Below are 20,751 nucleotides of genomic sequence, written 5' to 3' on the forward strand. Positions count from 1 at the left end.
AACAAGAATATGTGCTTTCTGGGCGCCTGGGTGGCTCAGTTAAGCATCTGTCTTCGGCTCAGGTCATGATCCCAGCGTCCTGGGATCCAGTTCCGCATCGGGCTCCCTGCTCAGCCTGCTTCTCCCTCTCCCTCTGCCTGCCACTCCCCCTGCTTGTGCTCTCTCTCTCTGTCTCAAATAAATAACTAATTAATTAATTTAAATAAAAGAATACGTGCTTTCTAGGCTTCCTGTGGCTATTAAACTGCACGCGCTGTGAGACCAGCACTGTACCTGACACCTGTTATCGGATCTTCTAAATGACACATGTACTCTCACAAATGACTTGCTCAAGAATAACTGAGCGTGGTTCCATATTTCTCTTTTCTAAGAAGAACTAGACCATTTTTTACTACTTTGTACAGCAGGGACAAAAAAAAATCCTTCCTTTTCTGATTAGTGACTGGGTTGTATTCTTTCAAATAACATTTTCCCAGCATTTTCTGTGTTTCATATCTGTACCAGGCAGTGGAAGGAATGCTCTACTTTAAATAAAACTGGGTATAAAGTCTCAAAAATTTGGATTTAATTAATTAAAAATTTATGTTAATTCACATAAGACTAAGCTTAATTATATATTAACTCTAAAACTTAAGGTTTTATGAATCAAATGCATTGGTTTGGATTTAATAAATTTATTTTAAAGCTCTTCAAGAATCTAAATAAAAATGTAACAAATATTGATGTGATCATCACGTAACATTCTTATCTCTTCATCAAGAGCAAAACCTAAACCTTCCAACTGTTAATCTAGTACAGAAATTTTTTAAAAAGTTATTATCTTTTATCACCCAGAGATAACCCCTCTTAATATTTTAGTGTTCAATTTTCCCTAGTTTTGTGAACACATACACATAAAATCATTTTCTTCAAAAAGTGGATTACACTGTACATTTTGATTTGTAATATGATTTTGTCACACAGTATTTTGTGAACCATTGCCAATTCAATTAGGTGAGAAATTTCATCATCTTGTTAATGACTACCTACTATTTCATATTATGAGTGTACCATAATTTATTTCACTTATCCCTTCTTGCTTAATTTTTGGACTTCTTAATTTTAATCCCTATTATAAACAAAAATGTGATAAACATCATTGTACAAATATATTTGTTCTTTTATCCAGAACACCTTTAGGATAAATTCCTAGAAACAGAATTACTATGTCAAAGACTGTGTTTTTGTGTGTGCTTTCTCATATCTTCAGCATTACAGGGATTAATCACTCTTTTTCATTCTTTGTTAATATGCTGGGTAAAAAATAGTATCTCTATTTTAACTTATATTCTTTGATTATTAGTAAATTGAAAAGAAGTTCATGTTTTTACTTATTGTATTTCTTCTTTCATGAATTGATTTTTCATGCCTTTAGTTCCTTCCTGTATTAAAAAGATTAATTCTCTCTACTATTTTGGAAATACAGTTTATCTTTTGGCTTTGCTTATGATTTTTTTCACACAGAGGTTTTGTTTTTCTTTTTATCATACAATCTATCAATCCTTTTGTATGATTTCTGCTTTGGGGTTTTACTTAGGAAGTTTTTCCTTAACAAAAGATTATATGAATATTCACCCATACATTCTGTAACAAAATATAAAGGCCAAATCCAAGGGATGAGAATTCAACATACCAATTCATTCAATCATTTATTCATTCATGCAACAAATATCTACTGAACACAAATGCACTAGGTACTGTTCTAAATGCTGAAGATAAAGTAGTGAGCAAGACCACCAAAGTTCCTGCTATCATGGAATTATAGTCCAAAAGGAAAATGATCATGCAGCATATAATTTAATGTGGGATTTCAAATTAGTGGGAAAAGAATGGATTATTCGATATATAATGCTGTTACAAAGAGCTAACCATTAAGAAATAAATCAGATTCTTATTTCATACCTTACATCAAAAGTATCACAAAGAGATTGAAAATCTGTACTTTTAAAATGAAACCATGAAAATACTAGAAAAAACATAAGTGAATATTATATAAATAAACATTGTATGTGTTCTTAAACATGAAAACTCCTTTAGAGTAATAACTCAAGGCAATTTTGGAAACACCATCTTATTTTTAAAAAATGGAATATAACAAGGTAGTTTTGAACAATAATCTTTATTAGTGTATTTTCAAAGGTACATATAATCCTGAGCTACTGCATTTAGACATTTATCATTTACTCTTTGAAGTTTACAAGTATTTTGCTCCAAATTCTCTGATGAGTACATTTTTATACTAGTCAGGAACATAAATAATTTAAATTATTACTCTTATCTCTGGAATAGCCAATTAATTTACTCATATTATCTCTTTATCTTAATTCTACTACATTAAAGGCTTTAGAACATTATTTCTCAATTAAGCAATTTCTTTTTCAAAACTGCAAAGACGGGCAGTGCAAGAGCTGATTCCTTAAATCCTAGTGAATTCTTAGAAAACTATGTTGCTTTTTGTCTTTGATCTACTTTCTTGAATAAATTGGGTAACTATCAGACCAGCTATATTTGAGAAGAATGGTAAGAGTAAATACCTCTAATCCCAACATTTTAGCTAGTGTAAAATGTCATAGGCTCTCTTCTTATATAAGTAGTCCATAATTGGCCCAATAAGAAAAATTTATCATGATCTAATGCAAATGGGGGCAACCCAGTGTAAATATATTTTTGTTTAAATGGTTAAGTATTATAAAACACGTTATGTGAAATACTTCCTCCAACATCTATAAAGGAAAACATACAGCTGATTAACATTAAATTTCATAAATCTAGACCAGAACTTTTATAATTAGTAAATAAAAAAGCAGACAAAAATGAAAGACAAAAGTCCTGTGATCTTTGAGAAAAAACATTTATCCAACATTATCTCCAACTGTGGACAAATAAATATTTCATTCTTGTATTTTAAATTACTACCAAAATATTGTATCTTTCTACAAACAACAAAAAACAAGCATACAGTATCTAGAAATGGTTTTTATCTGACAAGAATGTCAAGTCTTTGAAGGTACACTCAATTTTTTTTTCCTGAATAAGGTTACTATGATCTTAGGTTAAAGTTACAGTAAGCAGTTCAAGCAAAATGCATATTGCTTAGATTTTAAAGCAAGCAATTTTGATACTGTTTAATTAAAATGTGAGTACAAATGTGAAGCTATTGTAGAAACATTTATAAACACTCCTTGGGAATACTCACAGATCAGCAAGTAATGGAATAACTGACTTAAAAATAATGGAAGGGTGATGTTATATGTAATGTTTGGTGACAAATCCAAAAATATCTTTAAGAGATGTAAAAGAACATGAAGACACAGTTTTATTATTCGGAGCCTGAAAACCTAGCAGCAAAACAAACTATTTGCATATAATGTAGTGCAATGAGCATTTGTTCATAAAATACTCCCAAAGTCTTGAAACTTTATACAGAAACCAGAATGGAATCCATTAGGATGAATGATTCAAAGATGTCCAGAGTAGCTTATCAAGAACTGCTAGATACTCTCACCTGCAGCACTGAATTATAAGCAAGCTTATGCAAAACTGTGTTCTGGGTAACTCACTCTTATGGCTCCCCAATAACAAGCTCGGATAAGGCAGATCAAACCTAAGAGATAAGCAATTGCCCAAGAAACATAGGTTGCATGAAATCGCCTTGCAAAATCTTGGGTGCCAACCTAAAATAAAAAGCAATATAATAACAAAAGATTAAAAACTTCAAGCAAATATTTGCTTAAAGAGCTTGTGTTGGCTTACATGTGATTTTTATAAAATATATCCCTGAGGCCACAATATTCCTATGAAATATGAGTTGATGAATTTGTTGACTATCACTAGCAGAGTAAAATTTAGTAGGACAATACCGCTAGTTATATTAACTATAAATTTTATGAAATAAACAAAAAAGCCCATTTGAACATGTTATTTCTATAAGTAATTAAATCTGTAATCTAAACTCCTTAGTGTTGTATGATACAAGATGGGTGTTTCTAATAATATGGGACCAGGTGGGACAAAGGAGAATGGGAAGTCAATGGTAGCAAAAAAGATCAGTAACTCCTCCTTCTCCTGGGAGAGAATACTCCCCAGTGCCAACTACTTAGCTTCAGTCTCCTCTAAAAATAAGCCATCCCCATAATGGTAATAAATCTGTGCTTAACTTGAATAAAGAGAACGGTTTTTCAGACCTCCAGAGCTGACTGACTATTGCTTTTGCTTTGGTATGGCACTAAGTAAAAACAATGAGCTTTTGTTAAATGGGTGGTAAAGCCCCCAATGTCAAGGACCTTTACAGGAGTCCCAAAACACCATTTCACAGGATGGTCAAGCTCCATTAAAAACAGGTCCGTGGATTGGGCTTCAGATTGCCCACAGTCCTTCAGAAGCTTCTGGGACTGGGATGCCAGGGAGGCAGGCTCTTTGGGGGTCCCTGAAGGTTGTCCCAGGCCTCATCATTTACTACTGATAAAAGTTGAGAAGAAAGAATTCTAACAGTGAGTAGAGTAATACTCACAGTTAATCCAACTCCAATGAAAATACATATCATTCCAATGGTGATATATGCACAGCAGCGTCTTCGTGGAAGTGCACTACCCACTGAGGAACTGCAAAGTCATGAGCAAAAGAGAGCATTATTTACCTGCAGTTTCTCCTTCTCATCTCTGTGAGTACTTCTCTATGGGCTCTAGTGACATGTGCTCCCATTTATTTCTTTAATTTGAGAGACAAGAACATGCCTAAAAATGCCATTTTTAATGAGTTAATATAATCATAAATGGTAAATTATATTATAGTGGCTTTAACCAAAGTTCAAGCCTTGGTTATTGACAGTATCCACAAAAGAACCACTGTGGTCAATAATGATCTTCCAAGATACAAATACATTTCAAAAAATATATTCTAGTATGGAAAATATGTGCTATCTTATAAATAGCGCTTGATTTTTTGCAGTTATAACAGTTAGTATATGTTTACTGTAGAAAATTTGGAAAATAGAGTAAAGAATAAAAAGGAAAAAGAAAATTACCTATAATCCCACTACCATAAATAGTCGCTTAGTGTTTTGGCATCTCTGCCTTCAGCCAGTTTTTTGTTTTGTTTTGGGGGTTTTTTTGGTAATTCGCCAACATAGTATAAGCATTTTTCTAGGTCATTAAATATTCTCTAATTGGAATTCTGATGGATGAATATAATATAATTTAACCAATTCCCTACTAACTGGATGCTTAGGGTTTTCATTACTACAAATAATGCCAGGTAAACATCATTTAAAAGCATTCTTAGTTTTCTTTGTTTTCTCAAGATAAATTTTTAGAATTAGGATTACATAATTAAAGAGATTTCAAAATCTTTTAATACATATTGCAAGAAGCCTATGTGAAATTCATAAAAGCATATATTGTTACCACACTTCTCAACTGAAGTTTTAAATCCTATAGTTTTTAGTTATTTACTTTTAATTTTTGTAATTTTCAAAATGGTATGAGTACAGCAGAGATCACACAGCCAGATTAGCACTTTCTTCTTTTCCTAAGCCTAAATACATAAACACATCATATAGGAGGCACTGTATTAGCGAATGAGATAATGAAGGATCTGATTTGCTTTTGTATGGCCAGTGTCAACATCACGGCTAGCACACAGTAATTGCTCCAGGAATGTATGCTGAATAAGTGGAATATAGAAATGCATTACTTACTAGGCATACTTTAGAGATGTGCTATTCCAAAGAGGTTAATTTTGCATAACAGAAAAATGGTTTCCTTTACACTCCAAATCTTTTTTAAAAAATTGATGAATAATGTTTCAAATACATATAAATATTCCTGAATTCTTGAACTGAGACATAAACATCTGGGTAACCTGGGGTCATCATCAATGTAGTGTACAGCTTGCTATCTGGAGTTACCAGGACACGTAAGATTCATTGCCTTTAGAGTTAGTCTTAAACTACTTTTAGTTTTAATTCTTATGCAGGCATTTGGTGGTTTTCCCTGCCTTTATACCGCACAGCTGGCTGTCGTTTCTCATTTACCTGTGTATATGCCTCGGCAATCTAATCTGCCATGGATTACAAGCCAACTCAGTTTATTAGAATTGCGTATTAAATAAGTCAAAAGGTCCTAAGTGAATATTGGAGCAGCTTTTCTGTGAGCCAAAGAATCCACTTTAGTACATTAATTTCAATGCATGAATTCTCCTTAGAAAACCCAGGTTCATTTTTCACCATCCAGCTTACACTGGGAAGTCTTCCCAGAAAAGGAATAACCTACTGTTACTCTACAACTCAACTGCCATATTATCACAGGGATAAAGTAATGAGCAACAAGCACCTACTCCCTAGATTAAGAAATCTCGTAGTATCTGCATGCAATATGTAGTACTGTTTTGCATGTGCTCAACCTCTTATGTGTATGTGCTAAACTATGCCTCTGTGATCTGCCCTTTTTTGTTTGCTTAATACTCTACATGAGACTCTTCCATACTCCTATGTGGAGATCTAATTCATTCATTTTCACAACTATCTTCTGTTATATGAAAGTACCAGTTTACTCATTCTCCCTGTTAATGGACAGTCAAGGGTTTTTTTTCCTTAATTTTTGGCTATTATAACAAAGCTGCTTTGAACACTCCTTTATGTTCCCTATGTACATATGCAGGAATTTCTCAAATATATTCCTAGGAACAGAATAGCTGGGTTGTACTGTAGACATATCTTCAACTTTAATAAATGCTAAATTTATATCCTCACCATCTTTATATGAGAGCTTCCAGTGTTCCACCCACATCAACACTTCAACACTTGGTATTGTTTTCATGCTTGACAATTTCATGCGTGTGAATGGTATTTCACGGCGGTTTTGTTTTTTTTTTAAAGATTTTATTTATTAATTTGTCAGAGAGAGAGAGCAGAAGCAGGGGGAGCAGCAGTCAGAGACTTGATCCCAGGACTCTAGGATCATGACCTGAGCCGAAGGCAGACGCTTAACGGACTGAGCCACCCAGGCATCCCTCGCTGTGGTTTTAACATGAATTTCTAGCAAGATTGAGCATCTTTTCCAATGCTAGTTGACTACTGGTTTTCTTTTCTCTATTAATTGCTTGTTCATATTATTATTCCTTTGTTTGGGGCTGTCTTTAGCTCACTGACTCACAGATGATATTTACACAATCTGCATACTATTCCAGGAAGCTATCTATTCTGTTTATATCTTCTTTTAGTCTGTGGGTTTGTTTTTTTATCAAGATTAACCTTTACTTAAAAAGCAAACAAAAACCATTACTAAACAAATAGTTTTAAAATATTATGAAAACCCGGGGCGCCTGGGTGGCTCAGTTGGTTAAGCGACTGCCTTGGGCTCAGGTCATGATCCTGGAGTCTCGGGATCGAGTCCCCCATCGGGCTCCCTGCTCAGGGGGAGTCTGCTTCTCCCTCTGACCCTCCTCCCTCTCATGTGCTCTCTCTCTCATTCTCTCTCTCTCAAATAAATAAATAAAATCTTAAAAAAAAAAAATTATGAAAACCCATGAAAAGAAGATTCAACATAGGTTCTAAACCTGATAAAAGCACATTTTAGAAAGACTATTAATGCTAAACTTCTGCCAAATGATGACCTTAAAATGCCAAACACGAAAGAATCTCTTAAGACCATTTTTCGAATAGATAATTTGTGCCTGGCTTGGCCATCCCTTCTTTAACTATACACCAAAAGTCCTGCTGAAAGTATGCAGTTTAGCTGTTTTTACAATAGAATGTAACAACGTAAACAGGTTCTTAATACTGACAATGTTACCAAGGGTTTTTTGTTGTTGTTGTTTTTTTAATTTTTGAATCTAAGAGTTGGTCACAAAGGTGAAGTATTATCAAGGCTCTTTTGTCAGTTCTCAATCATGTCTGACTCATCCATCCTTCAAGTACATGCAAGGCTCAATAGTTTTCAAGAGGCAGAAGCCTGAGGCGGTTTAAGAAATAGGATTGTGAGGTGAACCCATCCGAGTAAGAACTTTATCCAGCCACTGGCTGGGGGCATGCAGGTGGATGTCAGTCCAGCAGAGGGTGCTAGTAACATCGTGATAGAGGTATTCGGCTCCTGACCCTTTACAAAGCTCATGCATACGATACACATTTTAGTGAGTTCATAGATTGTCTCAAAACCATGGTTCACAGAGTGTGCCAATAACTGAGCAAATTCTTGGTTATTAAAAATTTTTAAACTACACCCACTAGGGATCTTGCAAAGTTGGTGGGGTGAAATCGTGATGGTAGTTTCAGCTCTGATTTGGCACAAAGATGCTACTGTTGCTGAGGATTCTAGCCTGTGGTTTTCAAAATTCATTTTAAATAACATCTTCTGATAATGAGTTTTTATTCATGAAATCAATGTAATGTAAGGTAATTCCAATAGAGTAAAAATTATCAATATTTTCAAGTTTGTGCTTTCTTCTGCCTTGTGTAGGAAATTCTTTCCTACCTCTCTTAAAAATATTTTTAAAATCTTCTAAAAGTATTAGAATTTACCTTTTCATATTTATGTCTTGATCTACAAGAGCACAGTCCTTATAATTATCAATTTTTATTTTACTTATTTTGAAGTCATATTATGTGGTGCACACAAATCCAGAATTTATGTGGGGTTTTTTGTTTTTTCTTTTAATTAATTAATTAATTTATTTATTTATTTATTTTAAAGTAAGCTCCATGCCCAGTGTAGGCCTTGAACTCATGACCCTGAGGTCACGTGCTCTACCAACTGAGCCAGCGAGGCACCCCCAGAATTTGTTTTTGATGAAGTGACCATAATAATAATTCTTTTTACCCTAAAGCATATGAGATACTTAAGGTACCTGCTAAATGCTATAATAGAGACATCCAGAATACAGTAGCTTAAAAAGTTTATTTCATAGGATGCCTGGGTGGCTCTGTCGATTAAGAGTCTGCCTTCAGCTCAGGTCATGATCCCAGGGTTCTGAGATCGAGCCCCGCATTGGGCTCCTGCTTCGCGGGAAGCCTGCTTCTCCCCCTGCCTGTCTGCTGTTCCCCATGCTTGTGCTCTCTCTCTCTGTCAAATAAATAAGTAAAATTTTTTAAAAAGTTCATTTCTCTTGCATATAAGAATTCAAAGGTAAATGTACAGTTTAGGGTTGGTAGACCGCTCTGTTCTGTGATTAACTGCTATTGTCAGATAGCACGGGTGACAAGTCTCCTGCGGCAGAGGCCTTTTCCAGCCCAAATGGAAGAGGGGAGAGAGAATTAAGAAAAGTTTTGCCTTGGGGCGCCTGGGTGGCTCAGTCGTTAAGCGTCTGCCTTCGGCTCAGGTCATGATCCCAGGGTCCTGGGATCGAGCCCCACATCGGGCTCCCTGCTCAGCGGGAAGCCTGCTTCTCCCTCTCCTGCTCCCCCTGCTTGTGTTCCCCTCTCTCGCTGTGTCTCTGTCAAATAAATAAATAAAATCTTTAAAAAAAAAAAAAAAGAAAAGAAAAGTTTTGCCTTAACTTAAACACATGACTACAACCTTCCTCAAGAGAGGCTAGAAAATGTGGTTAGCTGGGTGGCCAGTCAGACTCTGAAAGTTCTTCTGGTACAAGGAAGAAGAGAGCAATCTGCTCTTTTAACTAATACTAATATTATTATTTTTATGTTGGTTAGAGTTTGCATGGTATATCTTTCCTTTGGTGAAGGTTTTGTGATTTGATCCTTTTTCCCTTTTTTACTTGCATCCTATGCTCTCGTATTTCATGAGTTTCTTCTTTAAACTGCACAAAGACAGACTTCAGTCTAGTCTGATAATTTCTGGCAAGCCTTGCTGACAGATTCTGTCTAATTATATATATTGTGACAGCTGATATATATATATATGGATTATTTCTGCTCTCTTATTTTGGCTTTCTATGGTTTCTGTATTTTCTATGATTTTCCACCCTTTTTTCTAGACTTCTTGTGGATTAACTATGATTCTTTTATTTCATTTTCTACCTACTATTTAGAAAGTTTACAATTTATTTTTACTATTTTACCAGTCATGTGTAAAATTTAACATACATAACATTTAAAAATTAGAATCATTTAGTAAATCTTCCCTCCTAACAAAAACAGGAATCTTAGAAAGCTTTAATTTCAAATATTCTGCCCCATCCTATATGTTCTTGTTCTCCAATATTTCAATTGTTGTATTTTTATTTCTCCAATTCATTAGCATTAATATTATCATTACTGTTGTTTTTGCTATTTTATACAATGTTCCTGATGACTGTTTACAAGTTATAAGTTTACCTTTTATTCTTGCCTTGTAGAAATTTCTTCTGGGATATTTTTCTATTTTCCCTAAGTTTATCTTTTAGTAGTTTCTTTGGTGAGGGTATCAAGATGGTATATGTTCTGGATTTGTTGTTGTTTGTGTTCTTTGATCTGCATTTGAAAATACCTTTATTTTGCCTTCATTATTCTACTATGGCTTAGATTGGTCTATAATACCAGTTTGACAGTTAATTTCTCTTAATACTTTTAAGTACTTTTAAAATTTACTTTTTGCATTCCATTGTTGCTGTTGAGATGTTTGTTGACAGAACTGTTATCTTTTTTGGGCGCCTGGGTGGCTCAGTCGTTAAGCGTCTGCCTTCGGCTCAGGTCATGATCCCAGGGTCCTGGGATCGAGTCCCACATCGGGCTCCCTGCTCGGCGGGAGGCCTGCTTCTCCCTCTCCCACTCCCCCTGCTTGTGTTCCTGCTCTCGCTACCTCTCTCTCTGTCAAATAAATAAATAAAATCTTAAAAAAAAAAAAAGAACTGTTATCTTTTTTTACAGTAAAAATCTGTCTTGGGGAGCCTGGCTGGCTCAGTAGGTGGAGCATGTGACTCTTGATCTCTGGGTCTTGAATTTGAGCCCCACATTGAGTCTGCAAATTACTTAAAAAAAGAAAAATCTTTAGAAAAAAATCTGTCTTTTCTCTCTCGGCTTTTAGTATCCTCTCTTTATCTTAAGTTTTCTGCAATTTCACTATAATGCATTTGCTTATTTTGGATGGATTTCACTGTTCTTTTCAAATCTAAGGGTTCGTGTCTTTCATAGATCTGAAAATCTTTAGGGATTAGCTCTTCAAAATGCCCCATCTCATTCTTTGTTTTTGCCTTCTAGATCAGATATATTTCAGATGCCCTCATATATATTTGTCTTAACATTACTCTCACCTGTGTGTCCCTGATGGATTCTGGGTAATTTACTTACCTCTCTCTTCTAATCCACAACTTCAGTTTTCAGCTTCATCTGCTGCTTTACCTGTCCATTGTATTGTAATTTTTGTAAGTTTTATTGTTTCTTTTAAAATCTACCTGGTTATTGTTTTTGTTAAGTAAATGTTTTATTTTGAGACAATTGTAGATTCATAAGCAGTTTAAGAAATAATAGATCTCAAAATTTTTTTATGCAATTTCTCCAATGGTAACAACATCTGGCAAACTACCAGTTATAGTATTATAACCAGGATATTGGCACTGATACAATCCACTGATAGTCAGATTTCCTGCTTTACTTATACTCATTTGTGTATGTGTGTATTTAACTCTACACAATCTTATCATATATGTAGGTTTAAGTATCCATCGCCACAGTCAAGATACAGAACAGTTCCAACACTACAAGGATCCTTGTAATCACACCTACGTCCCTCCCACCTGCCTACCCTCTGCACCCACCACCTTGTCACTAATCTGTTCTCCATTTCTAAAATTTCACCATTTCAAAATGTTACATAAATGGAATCCTACTATAGGCAACCTCATGGGACTGTTTTTTTTCACTCAGCATACATTCATCCAAACTGTTGCAGTTGTCAATATCTCATTCCTTTCATTGCTGAGTATTTCAAGGTATGGAAGTACCATAGTTTGTTTAACCATTCACCATGGAAGGACATCTGGGTTGTTTCCAGTTTGGGTCTATTAAAAATAACGTTGCTATGAAAATTTGTGTACAGTTTCTTGTGTGTGCTTGGTCATTTTTTTTAATTTAAATTCAATTAGCCAACATATAGTACATCATTAGTTTCAGATGTAGTGTTCAGTAATTCATCAGTTGCGTATAACACCCAGCGCTCATCACATCACGACCCCTCTTTAATGTCCCTCACCCGTTTGCCCCATCCCCCCACTGACCTCCCCTTCCACAACCCTCAGTTTGTTTCCCAGAGTCAAGAATCTCTCAAAGTTTTATCTGTTTTCTCATTTCTATTTTTTAAAACATTTTATACATGGCTATAACATATTCTGTATCTAATAATTATATCTGAAGTCCTTGGGAATCTAATTACACTGTTTGTTTCTGATGCTGATTCTGTTTATAGTACCTTGTTTCCTCAAGTGATTGGTAGTTTTTGTTGAGAATTTATTTTGACAGTTCTTAATATAAGAAATCCATAAGAATGGTTTAGGGGTGGCTTCATCCACAGAGAATTTTCATTTCCTTTACCAGGCTCCCTAGAATGATACAAACCCTAAACCACTTTAAATTTATTTCAGAGACTGGCTTTTCCTAGACCACATAAATGAGGTAAAATATAAGGCTCAAACTCACTGTTCTTATAAAATCTCTACTTTATAATATTCCTTTTCTGGTGGATTTTTTTCCCACCCACTCTTTTCATGAAGAACAGCCTTAAGGACTTTTTCTGGGGGTAAGGGGATGATAGTCCTATTCTCCACCTTCTGCAAGGCCAAGGCCTTCCTCTCATTCATCTGAACATTGAAACCCAAGGGCCTGGATCGCCAGGATCAGCAAATACTCTCAGGATATTTGAAATGGCAGCAATGATTGTCCTTTCCTCTTCATTTCTGGCCCTTGGGTATCTTAACTTTCATATGAACTGAACTACGCATTTAAAAGGATGTTTGTTATAGTTAACTAGTCTTTCATATTACTGGATGTAAAAGTCAAAAGCCTCTAATATACAAAATATGGACAGTAAATCTCCCAAGAGGAAAAAAGATCATGCAAGACTTCCCAAACATCTAACTATTCACTCTTCAAATTATTAACTTTTCCCTTTACAATACTCCCCTATGGACTACAGGCCTTATAAAGGACATCTGAAAAATGAAGATGGTGCCAAGCAATGTTATTTATAACACAACTTTCAGATGAGGTAGCTAGGGAAGGTTTTACTAGATGCAGCTTAAGGGCAGGATAAGATGTGAATAGATGAGAAAGTAAGTCAGTCATCTTAGCAGATGACAGTGACATTGTTCAGGTATGGAAAATGTAAGAATTTTGTTCAAGAAACAAGCAGCAGAATAATGAGAAGTTTTCTGTAGGTGAGTAGTAGAGTAATAGAAGCAAGGGCTGTATGAACTAATTTGGGAAGTTAAGGAGGGGTTTTCCAGGTACACAGGAATGAGAAAGGGACCAGCCAAGTCATCCCAGGGCCAGTAGGATGAGATTTAGGGACAGAAGCAAGAAACTGTATTGTATATTTATGTAAGTAGAATTTGTTGAGAATGGCACATAGTGAGTTGTGTGTCAAGGTGGAAGAAAACATAATAAAGATATCACTAGAGAGATTAGGCAAATACCTAAGCCTGGAGGGTTGTATAAACCTCGCTAAGAAGTTTGGAGTTTGATTTTGGATTTTAGGCAATGGGCCTGTAATACTCCATATGGCGTATTTATTTCAATAAGTAGAATATGTCCTTCCTCAGGATACTTTACATGCCACCATATATAGACACAAACCTAGGATAACAATGAAAATAGCACCTCATTGTGCAAGAGATAAATTAGAAAGCTATTACAACAGTCCTGGAGAGGGATCCTAAATGTATGAACTAAAGGAGGAATAGTGAGAATAAGAGAACAGAATGGAAATGTCAAGAGACAGAATTGATAGGACTTGTTTCCATTTGGATATGGGGAATAAAAATACATTCAGATTTCTGGCTTGGTCGACTGGGTAGATGGGATAACAGTCATTAGTATAATATATTCATCAACACACAAGGAAGCTTAGTTTGCAGAGTGGAAGGAAGTTGAATATCTGGGTTTCAAATGCCTCCAGGTTGAAATAACTGTAGGGAAAATAGTGAATACAGATTGAATATATCTGAAGCTCCAAAGACAGACTTGGGGTGATTTAGTAGCATTTTGGTTGAGATTTAATGGCATGTATGACAGAGGAAACTATGAGAAAACCAAGATCTAGTGTGGTCAAGTTGCAACCCTGGAGAATAGCAATATTTAACTACTTGAAAGAGAAAGGGAAGTCAACAAAGGAAATAGCAAAGGAATGTTCTCAGAGTGGGAAGAAAGCAGGAGAAAGTGGTACCTGGAAACCAAGAAAAGAACAAATTTTAAGGAAAAAAACAGGATGATCAACAGAACCAAATACTTCCTACAGAGAAAACAAGCAGGATAAGGACTGATCAGATCTATTAGAATTTGCAATTGGGATATGAATTTTGTTAAGGCAAATTCAATGACCTAGTGGGGATGATGGCTAATTGCATTTCACTCCAGACAGAATTCGTGCCATGATCAAATGAAGGGATAAGCACTGAAAGGGAGAGCCCTGCCTCCCTCTAAGAAGAGAAAATGAGGTACGCATAGATACAGGTAGTGTATAGGCAGGCAATTCAAGACGAAGGAGTTCACAGATAGCCTCAATCATATCGGGAGACGGAAGGCAACTCATCTGCTGAGGCTGAGTGAGTAGTGTAGTAGGGGTGGGAGTTTAAGAGGAACGGGGAGATGCCATTCCTGGAGATAATTGCTTGGGAAAACGGGAGAGGGAGTTAATCAGGGACACTCCAAATTTAGTATCAAGCAAGGGTTTCACTGAAGTGTAAAGCTATACATTTGTAAAGAGATAACCAATATAGAATTTTTTTTCAGATGTCAGTTATCGGTAAAGGAAGGGAGAAGCAGTGGCCATACTGATCCAAGATTGATGGTTTGAAAAGTGGATGGATATGAATTTCAAGGGATGAAGACTTAGCCAATCTAGCAAACCTGGAGTCTCTTTATATCTAATATGTTCAAATTGAATTTAGCATCTGTCTGCCAGCATAGTTCTTCTAAATGCTATCTTAGTGAATAGTTCTATAGCCTCTCAGATATAAAGTCATCCTCTATCCCCAATCTCTCTCATACCTTCACATTCAATCCTATCTATTCTGTTTCCTTAATACCACGTCTACATTTTGACTCCACTGTACCTCTGCACAGGTAGCTCCTCAAAGAACCATCCTGCACTCTTTTTCACATCATTCCTACCCATCTTTAATAACTTACTTCATACACCACCCTCCAACCGGAAGCCTTCTCTCAAGTTCCCTTCCCCTCCCTGATCTGGGTTAGGGGCGCTTGAAAGCAGAAAATGCAAGGTGTACCTCTTTCAAAGGACTTAAAACTTTATTACAGTTGACTGTTCTCTTCCCTATAGCCACAAGAATAAGTTCCCTGAAGGCAAGGTTACATCTTTTATTTCAAGCACCCAGTACCTAGCATAGGACTATTTACTCAATTCATGGATAATTGTAAAAGAAAGCACTAAACAGCAAAATAAAAGTAAGAGTCCACTATTGTTTAAAATGTCAGGAGATGATCCATAAAGGAGTATGTCAGTGATACAATAATAATTATCATGGATTAAACCGCCATCTTTATCAGTCTTAGGTCTATTATAATAATATAGTCCAAGTACCCCTCCGAATGCTAGGACTACCACTCCTGTCCTGCAGTGGCCACAAGCTGCCCAACTAACTGAAAGAACAGCCTCACCTTCAGCTACAATCGCCCCAGGGAGAAAGAGTGGTATGAAAAAATGCTCTTTGGTCTCTGGAGCCACTGGAGGAAGCTTTCCTGCACACGTTTTGTGATGGTTTCAAAGTAATGACTTAGTAACCCCTGTAACTTAAACATAGTTTTAGGTTATTTTATACTTGTGTTTAAAGAAATAAAATTCCTGGGGTGGCACAGGGTTAAGCATCTGACTCTTGGTTTCAGCTCATGATCTCAGGGTCATGGGATCAAGCTCCACTTCAGGCTCCGTGCACAGTGCGAAGTCTGCTTAGGATTCTCTCTTCCCCTCCCACTGCCCCTCCCCCTGTGCTCGCTCACTCTCACTCTCTCAAATAAATAAATAAATCTATTAAGAAAATTTAAAAAAAAAAGAAGATTCCTTAGAATCTTATCTCAACAGATGACTCATCATTTTGTTATGAAGAAGAACATTCAAAAGGAAAACAAATGTAGATACAAGCCATGAGTGTTCATGTGATAACAGTATCTTTACTCAAATAAGTAACAGATGCCCTGAGTCCTCCCATGTTTAGCATGTGATTCCAATTCCATAAATGTTCCTTTAAGAATGATTTTAAGCAGACTTATTCCATGTGCATTTCTATGCAAGTTGTTCCTTAAGTAATTGATATAAATTCTTCTTAACATTAATACACTGTCTTGTGATATTTTAACCAATTATAGACTATCGAGACATTCAACGCTTCTTTATTATTAGTAAAATATCGCCACTGTTCTAAAACAATGACCCAAGCAAAATCACGTAAGCAAAATCCTTAACCTCTCTAACAGTTCCTCATGTGTAAAATGAGGATCATAATTCCTGCAATCCAGGATTCCTGGAAGGATTACAGCTAATATATCTCTGTATATAAAGTAACCATCACTGTGCTTAGCAAACAATCTACTAATCACAGGAAGTTTCTGCTTTTTATTTTCCATAGAATTCTTATTTACTTATTTTAATTTTTTTTATTTTTTTTTTTATTTTTTTAAAAGATTTTATTTATTTATTTGACAGAGAGAGACACAGCGAGAGAGGGAACACAAGCAGGGGGAGTGGGAGAGGGAGAAGCAGGCTTACCGCTGAGCAGGGAGCCCGATGTGGGACTCGATCCCAGGACCCTGGGATCATGACCTGAGCTGAAGGCAGACGCTTAACCACTGAGCCACCCAGGAGCCCCTAATTTTTTTTATGATTTTATTTTTTCTAGAGAGGGAGAGTGCGCACGCTAGGCTAGCATGTGCATGCACACAGAGGATGGGGCAGAGGGAGAGGCAGAGAATCCCAAGCTGACTCATGCTGAGCGCGGAGCCCCACACGGGATTCAATCTCATAACCCATGAGATCATGACCTGAGCTGAAACTAAGGGATGCTTAATGGACTGAGCCACACAGGCGCCCCTTCCATAGAATTTTTAATCCAATTTAATGTTCTCAGTGAAGATATTTGCCATTTCATTTTTTTCATTTTTGTGAAAATATAGATAACACACAGAAGTATTTATCATTCACACATATTCACATACTTGTGTGGGGGAGTGTCTCTCAAGTATATATTTTTCTGTGTATTATTTGGGGTTATCCACTTTGCTTCTCCATATAGACTTCTACTGAATTCAACAAAGAAATCAGTTGATTAATTTCACAAATAAATTTTTAAAAAAGGAAATGTCTGTTCCTCTGAAGCCAGAAATATCCTGTGAAGAAGTTATTCTTACAGGGCTAGATTCAGTTGGAATTAGATCTAGCAGAGATAAATGGAGAGATTTTGTTACATATACACTCTATTCAGGTACTTTTCAATTCTTTTCTCCTAGAAATCGTTCTTAGGATTTCCTCAAAATAGATAAGGTGTTTATCGTACTAGGGATCACACCAATTAAACTATGAACTCATATTTTCAGTTTCAAAAGTTGAACTGTCAAAACACTGCAGTTTAATTTCCTTAGCTTAAGTTACAATTCACACATATAAGTGGAGAACAATAATCTCTAAGTTAAAATTTTATCAAAATAAATACTGTGCAGGAAGAGTTAATATATAGCAGGCCTGAGATAGCTATACGTAGAAAGGTCTGCTTTCAGGATTGACCCTTGGCTGGCATCTGTGAACCTAAATTTCTAAAATGTTCCCACAATTCCCTACCTGATAAGAGTGGCTCACTGTGCCCAAGCTGTTTGTGCAAACAATATGATTTATGCTGAATACCTGCTTTCCTTCTGAGAGTTTAGAAATTCGGTATGTGCTATGCAATAGGTGCCTATGTGACCAGCTCCAATAATAACCTTGGACACAATCTCTAATGAGCTTCTCCAGTAGATAATATTCACCTGGGTTGTAACAATTCCCTGCTGGAGGAATTAAGCCCTTCCTGTGTGACTCTATAGGAGAGGACTCTTGGAAACTTGCACCTGATGTCCTCCAGACTTTGTCCCATGCGCCTTTTTCTTTTGTTGATTTTGCTTTGTATAATAAATCATAGCTATGAGTACAAATATATACTAATTCCTATTAATCCTCTTAGAAAATCACAGAATCCTGGGGTGATCTGGGGAGCTGCCATAAAATATCTTTAATCAAAATATCTTCTATTTTTTTCTCATTTTTATATTGCCTTTTGTTAATTTCCTTAGGTACACTATTTAAGAAAAGAGAAAAGTATACTGAATAGTTAATATAGGTAAATAATTATATAAACTTTGCTATCAGAGAATAATCTCACTAGACGGGACATGAAAAAAGCTAACAACTATCTAATTATAAACCTCCAAACGTGGTTTTTCTCCTAGATTACAGCCCATTTTTTAAATACAAATTTTAGATTATTTGCAGTAGATTATAGCCTCTTAGGACATTTGTAAATCCTCACCAGGCTACTGGTAATAGTAATTTCTTCTTAGAAATGGATTTCCCTTTGGAGAGTGATAATCAAGCTCAATCATTTTCATTTCAAAATGGAATATAGTAATCAGTTTAAAGATACCTTTTTTTTTAGTTTTAGAAAGCATAAACACATTAAACATGTATTCATCCCACAGTATGTCTTCAAATCAAAATCTCCCAAAGTGAGAATTCTGCTCTCTAAATTGTTCTCAAGCACCTCCAGTAGCATTTCCAATGGTAGAGAAACTTACATTTTTTTGCAGTGTGGGCATTTTGCCAGAGTGTTGAACCTCAGTTCCATCCACTGTAAATAAAAAGAAAAGATTAAAAAGAAAAACAAATGAAAACTATCCAATCTGATAAGATGTTTCTTTTAGTTCAAATGTTACCAGGGATCACAGCAGAAGCAACCCCCTTCTCACGGTTATAGGAGCTTTCCCCCCTCAACACTTCTTCCCCTCCCTTAAAATAAAGTTTGGGATTCTCCTCTGCAACAGTTCCCATGACTTGTCCAAGGTTCTGACGCAATCTAGGTTGGCTTTATAATGAAATCTGAACGTAATGCTGTTATTAGGGTCATTTCTTTCAGTTTTAGGTCTCAGTTCATTCCCAAGGAATAAAAACATATTTCATGGACCTTCAAAGATGTTTTGCCTTTAAATCTTGAGGACTAAGGGTGCCTGGGTAGTTCAGTCAGTTAAGCATCTGCCTTCGGCTCAGGTTATGATCCCAGGGACCTGGGATGGAGCCCTGAGTTGGGCTCCCTGCTCAGCAGTGTGTCTGCTTCTCCCACTTCCTCTGCCCCTATCCTCCACCCCTGCTTATGCTCTCGTGCGTGCTCTCGCTCTCTCTGTCACAAATAAATAAAATCTTTTTTAAAAAAATCTTGAGGGCGCCTGGGTGGCTCAGTTGGTTAAGCGACTGCCTTCGGCTCAGGTCATGATCCTGGAGTCCCAGGATCGAGTCCCACATCGGGCTCCCTGCTCGGCAGGGAGTCTGCTTCTCCCTCTGACCCTCTCATGCTCTCTCTGTCTCATTCTCTCTCTCAAATAAATAAATAAAATATTTAAAAAAAAATAGTAAAAAAATCTTGAGGACTAGCCTTTTAAATATATGGATATTCAAATTCATTACTAAAATGCAACTATTTATAATCTAATTATGTGGGAAACCCACAAAGTAAATAAACTAAACAAATGAGATATAGAGAGAACTCAAGTCAGGCAGCTCTCTCTGTCCTGTCCTTGCTTATTCTCTGTAACAAAAAGATACTCTTTCTATGGTGCAAATTTTCTTCCCTTGTGAATGTAGGTAATAGAATGAGCTATCTTCCTTGTTATTGAGATACTTGTAATGGTTTACTGGGTTGTAGATTAAAGTCTTTGAGGGAATGTGCGATATAAATTTAAAATAAATCTTAACCACAAAATGTATATTTAAAAGTGCCTTTTTCATCTTCCATTTTGCTTGCTTTTCTATATTCCTTCTTGCAAAGGGTCTGTTTCCTTTACGGTTTTAGGAGAATTCCTTTTAAGTACTTCAGTTTTATCAACAAAACAACTTTTCTTTTATTAAAATTAATTTTTGTTTAGGATTCCAAATCATTCATGTCTCTTTCCATAACTTTCCAATTCTAGGTATAGTAGGGCTTCAATAAATTATACATATCCAAATGTTTTCCACACAATAGAAGATAACTTTCAGAAAGTATTTGATGCATAAGTTTTTTTCTTTTTTAATTTTTAAAAACTATTAACTTAAAAAAAAACAAATAAATCTGGGTTTTCCTAGATTTCTCTTTCTTCATTTTTATTTGACACCTCAAAGAAAGTTAAGCTGGAAATGATCTCTCAGTCACAGTAGGCACAAAGAGTCTCAAGATAAATGGAACTTCACATGAATGTTCACTCTCTTTTCAAAAAAATTATTATTTTTCAACATCTGAGAATGCCAAACCAAGGCTACACTTTTTGTTCAAGCACCAGTAAATCTTTCTTTCATACTTACTTTGTAACAAGTTAATGTATTGCAAAACTTATTCTTA

At 35.8% G+C, this 20,751-nt stretch overlaps 1 protein-coding gene across 1 annotated transcript in view; it reads right to left on the reverse strand.

Annotated features, from left to right (window-relative positions):
* Positions 1–2,100: 2,100 nt before the first annotated feature.
* Positions 2,101–20,751, reverse strand: part of PIP4P2 (phosphatidylinositol-4,5-bisphosphate 4-phosphatase 2) — a 56,121-nt gene continuing 37,470 nt past the window's right edge. The window contains exons 5-7 of the mRNA XM_032421678.1: positions 18,959–19,011; positions 4,550–4,640; positions 2,101–3,713 (exon numbers count right to left, since the gene is read on the reverse strand). Coding sequence (XP_032277569.1) covers positions 3,570–3,713; positions 4,550–4,640; positions 18,959–19,011 — 288 coding nt within the window. The 3' untranslated portion in view covers positions 2,101–3,569. The remainder of the gene's footprint in view (positions 3,714–4,549; positions 4,641–18,958; positions 19,012–20,751) is intronic.

Source organism: Phoca vitulina, unplaced genomic scaffold (genome assembly GCF_004348235.1).
Source record: "Phoca vitulina isolate PV1807 unplaced genomic scaffold, GSC_HSeal_1.0 scaffold25, whole genome shotgun sequence".
Classification (NCBI taxonomy): Eukaryota; Metazoa; Chordata; class Mammalia; order Carnivora; family Phocidae; genus Phoca; species Phoca vitulina.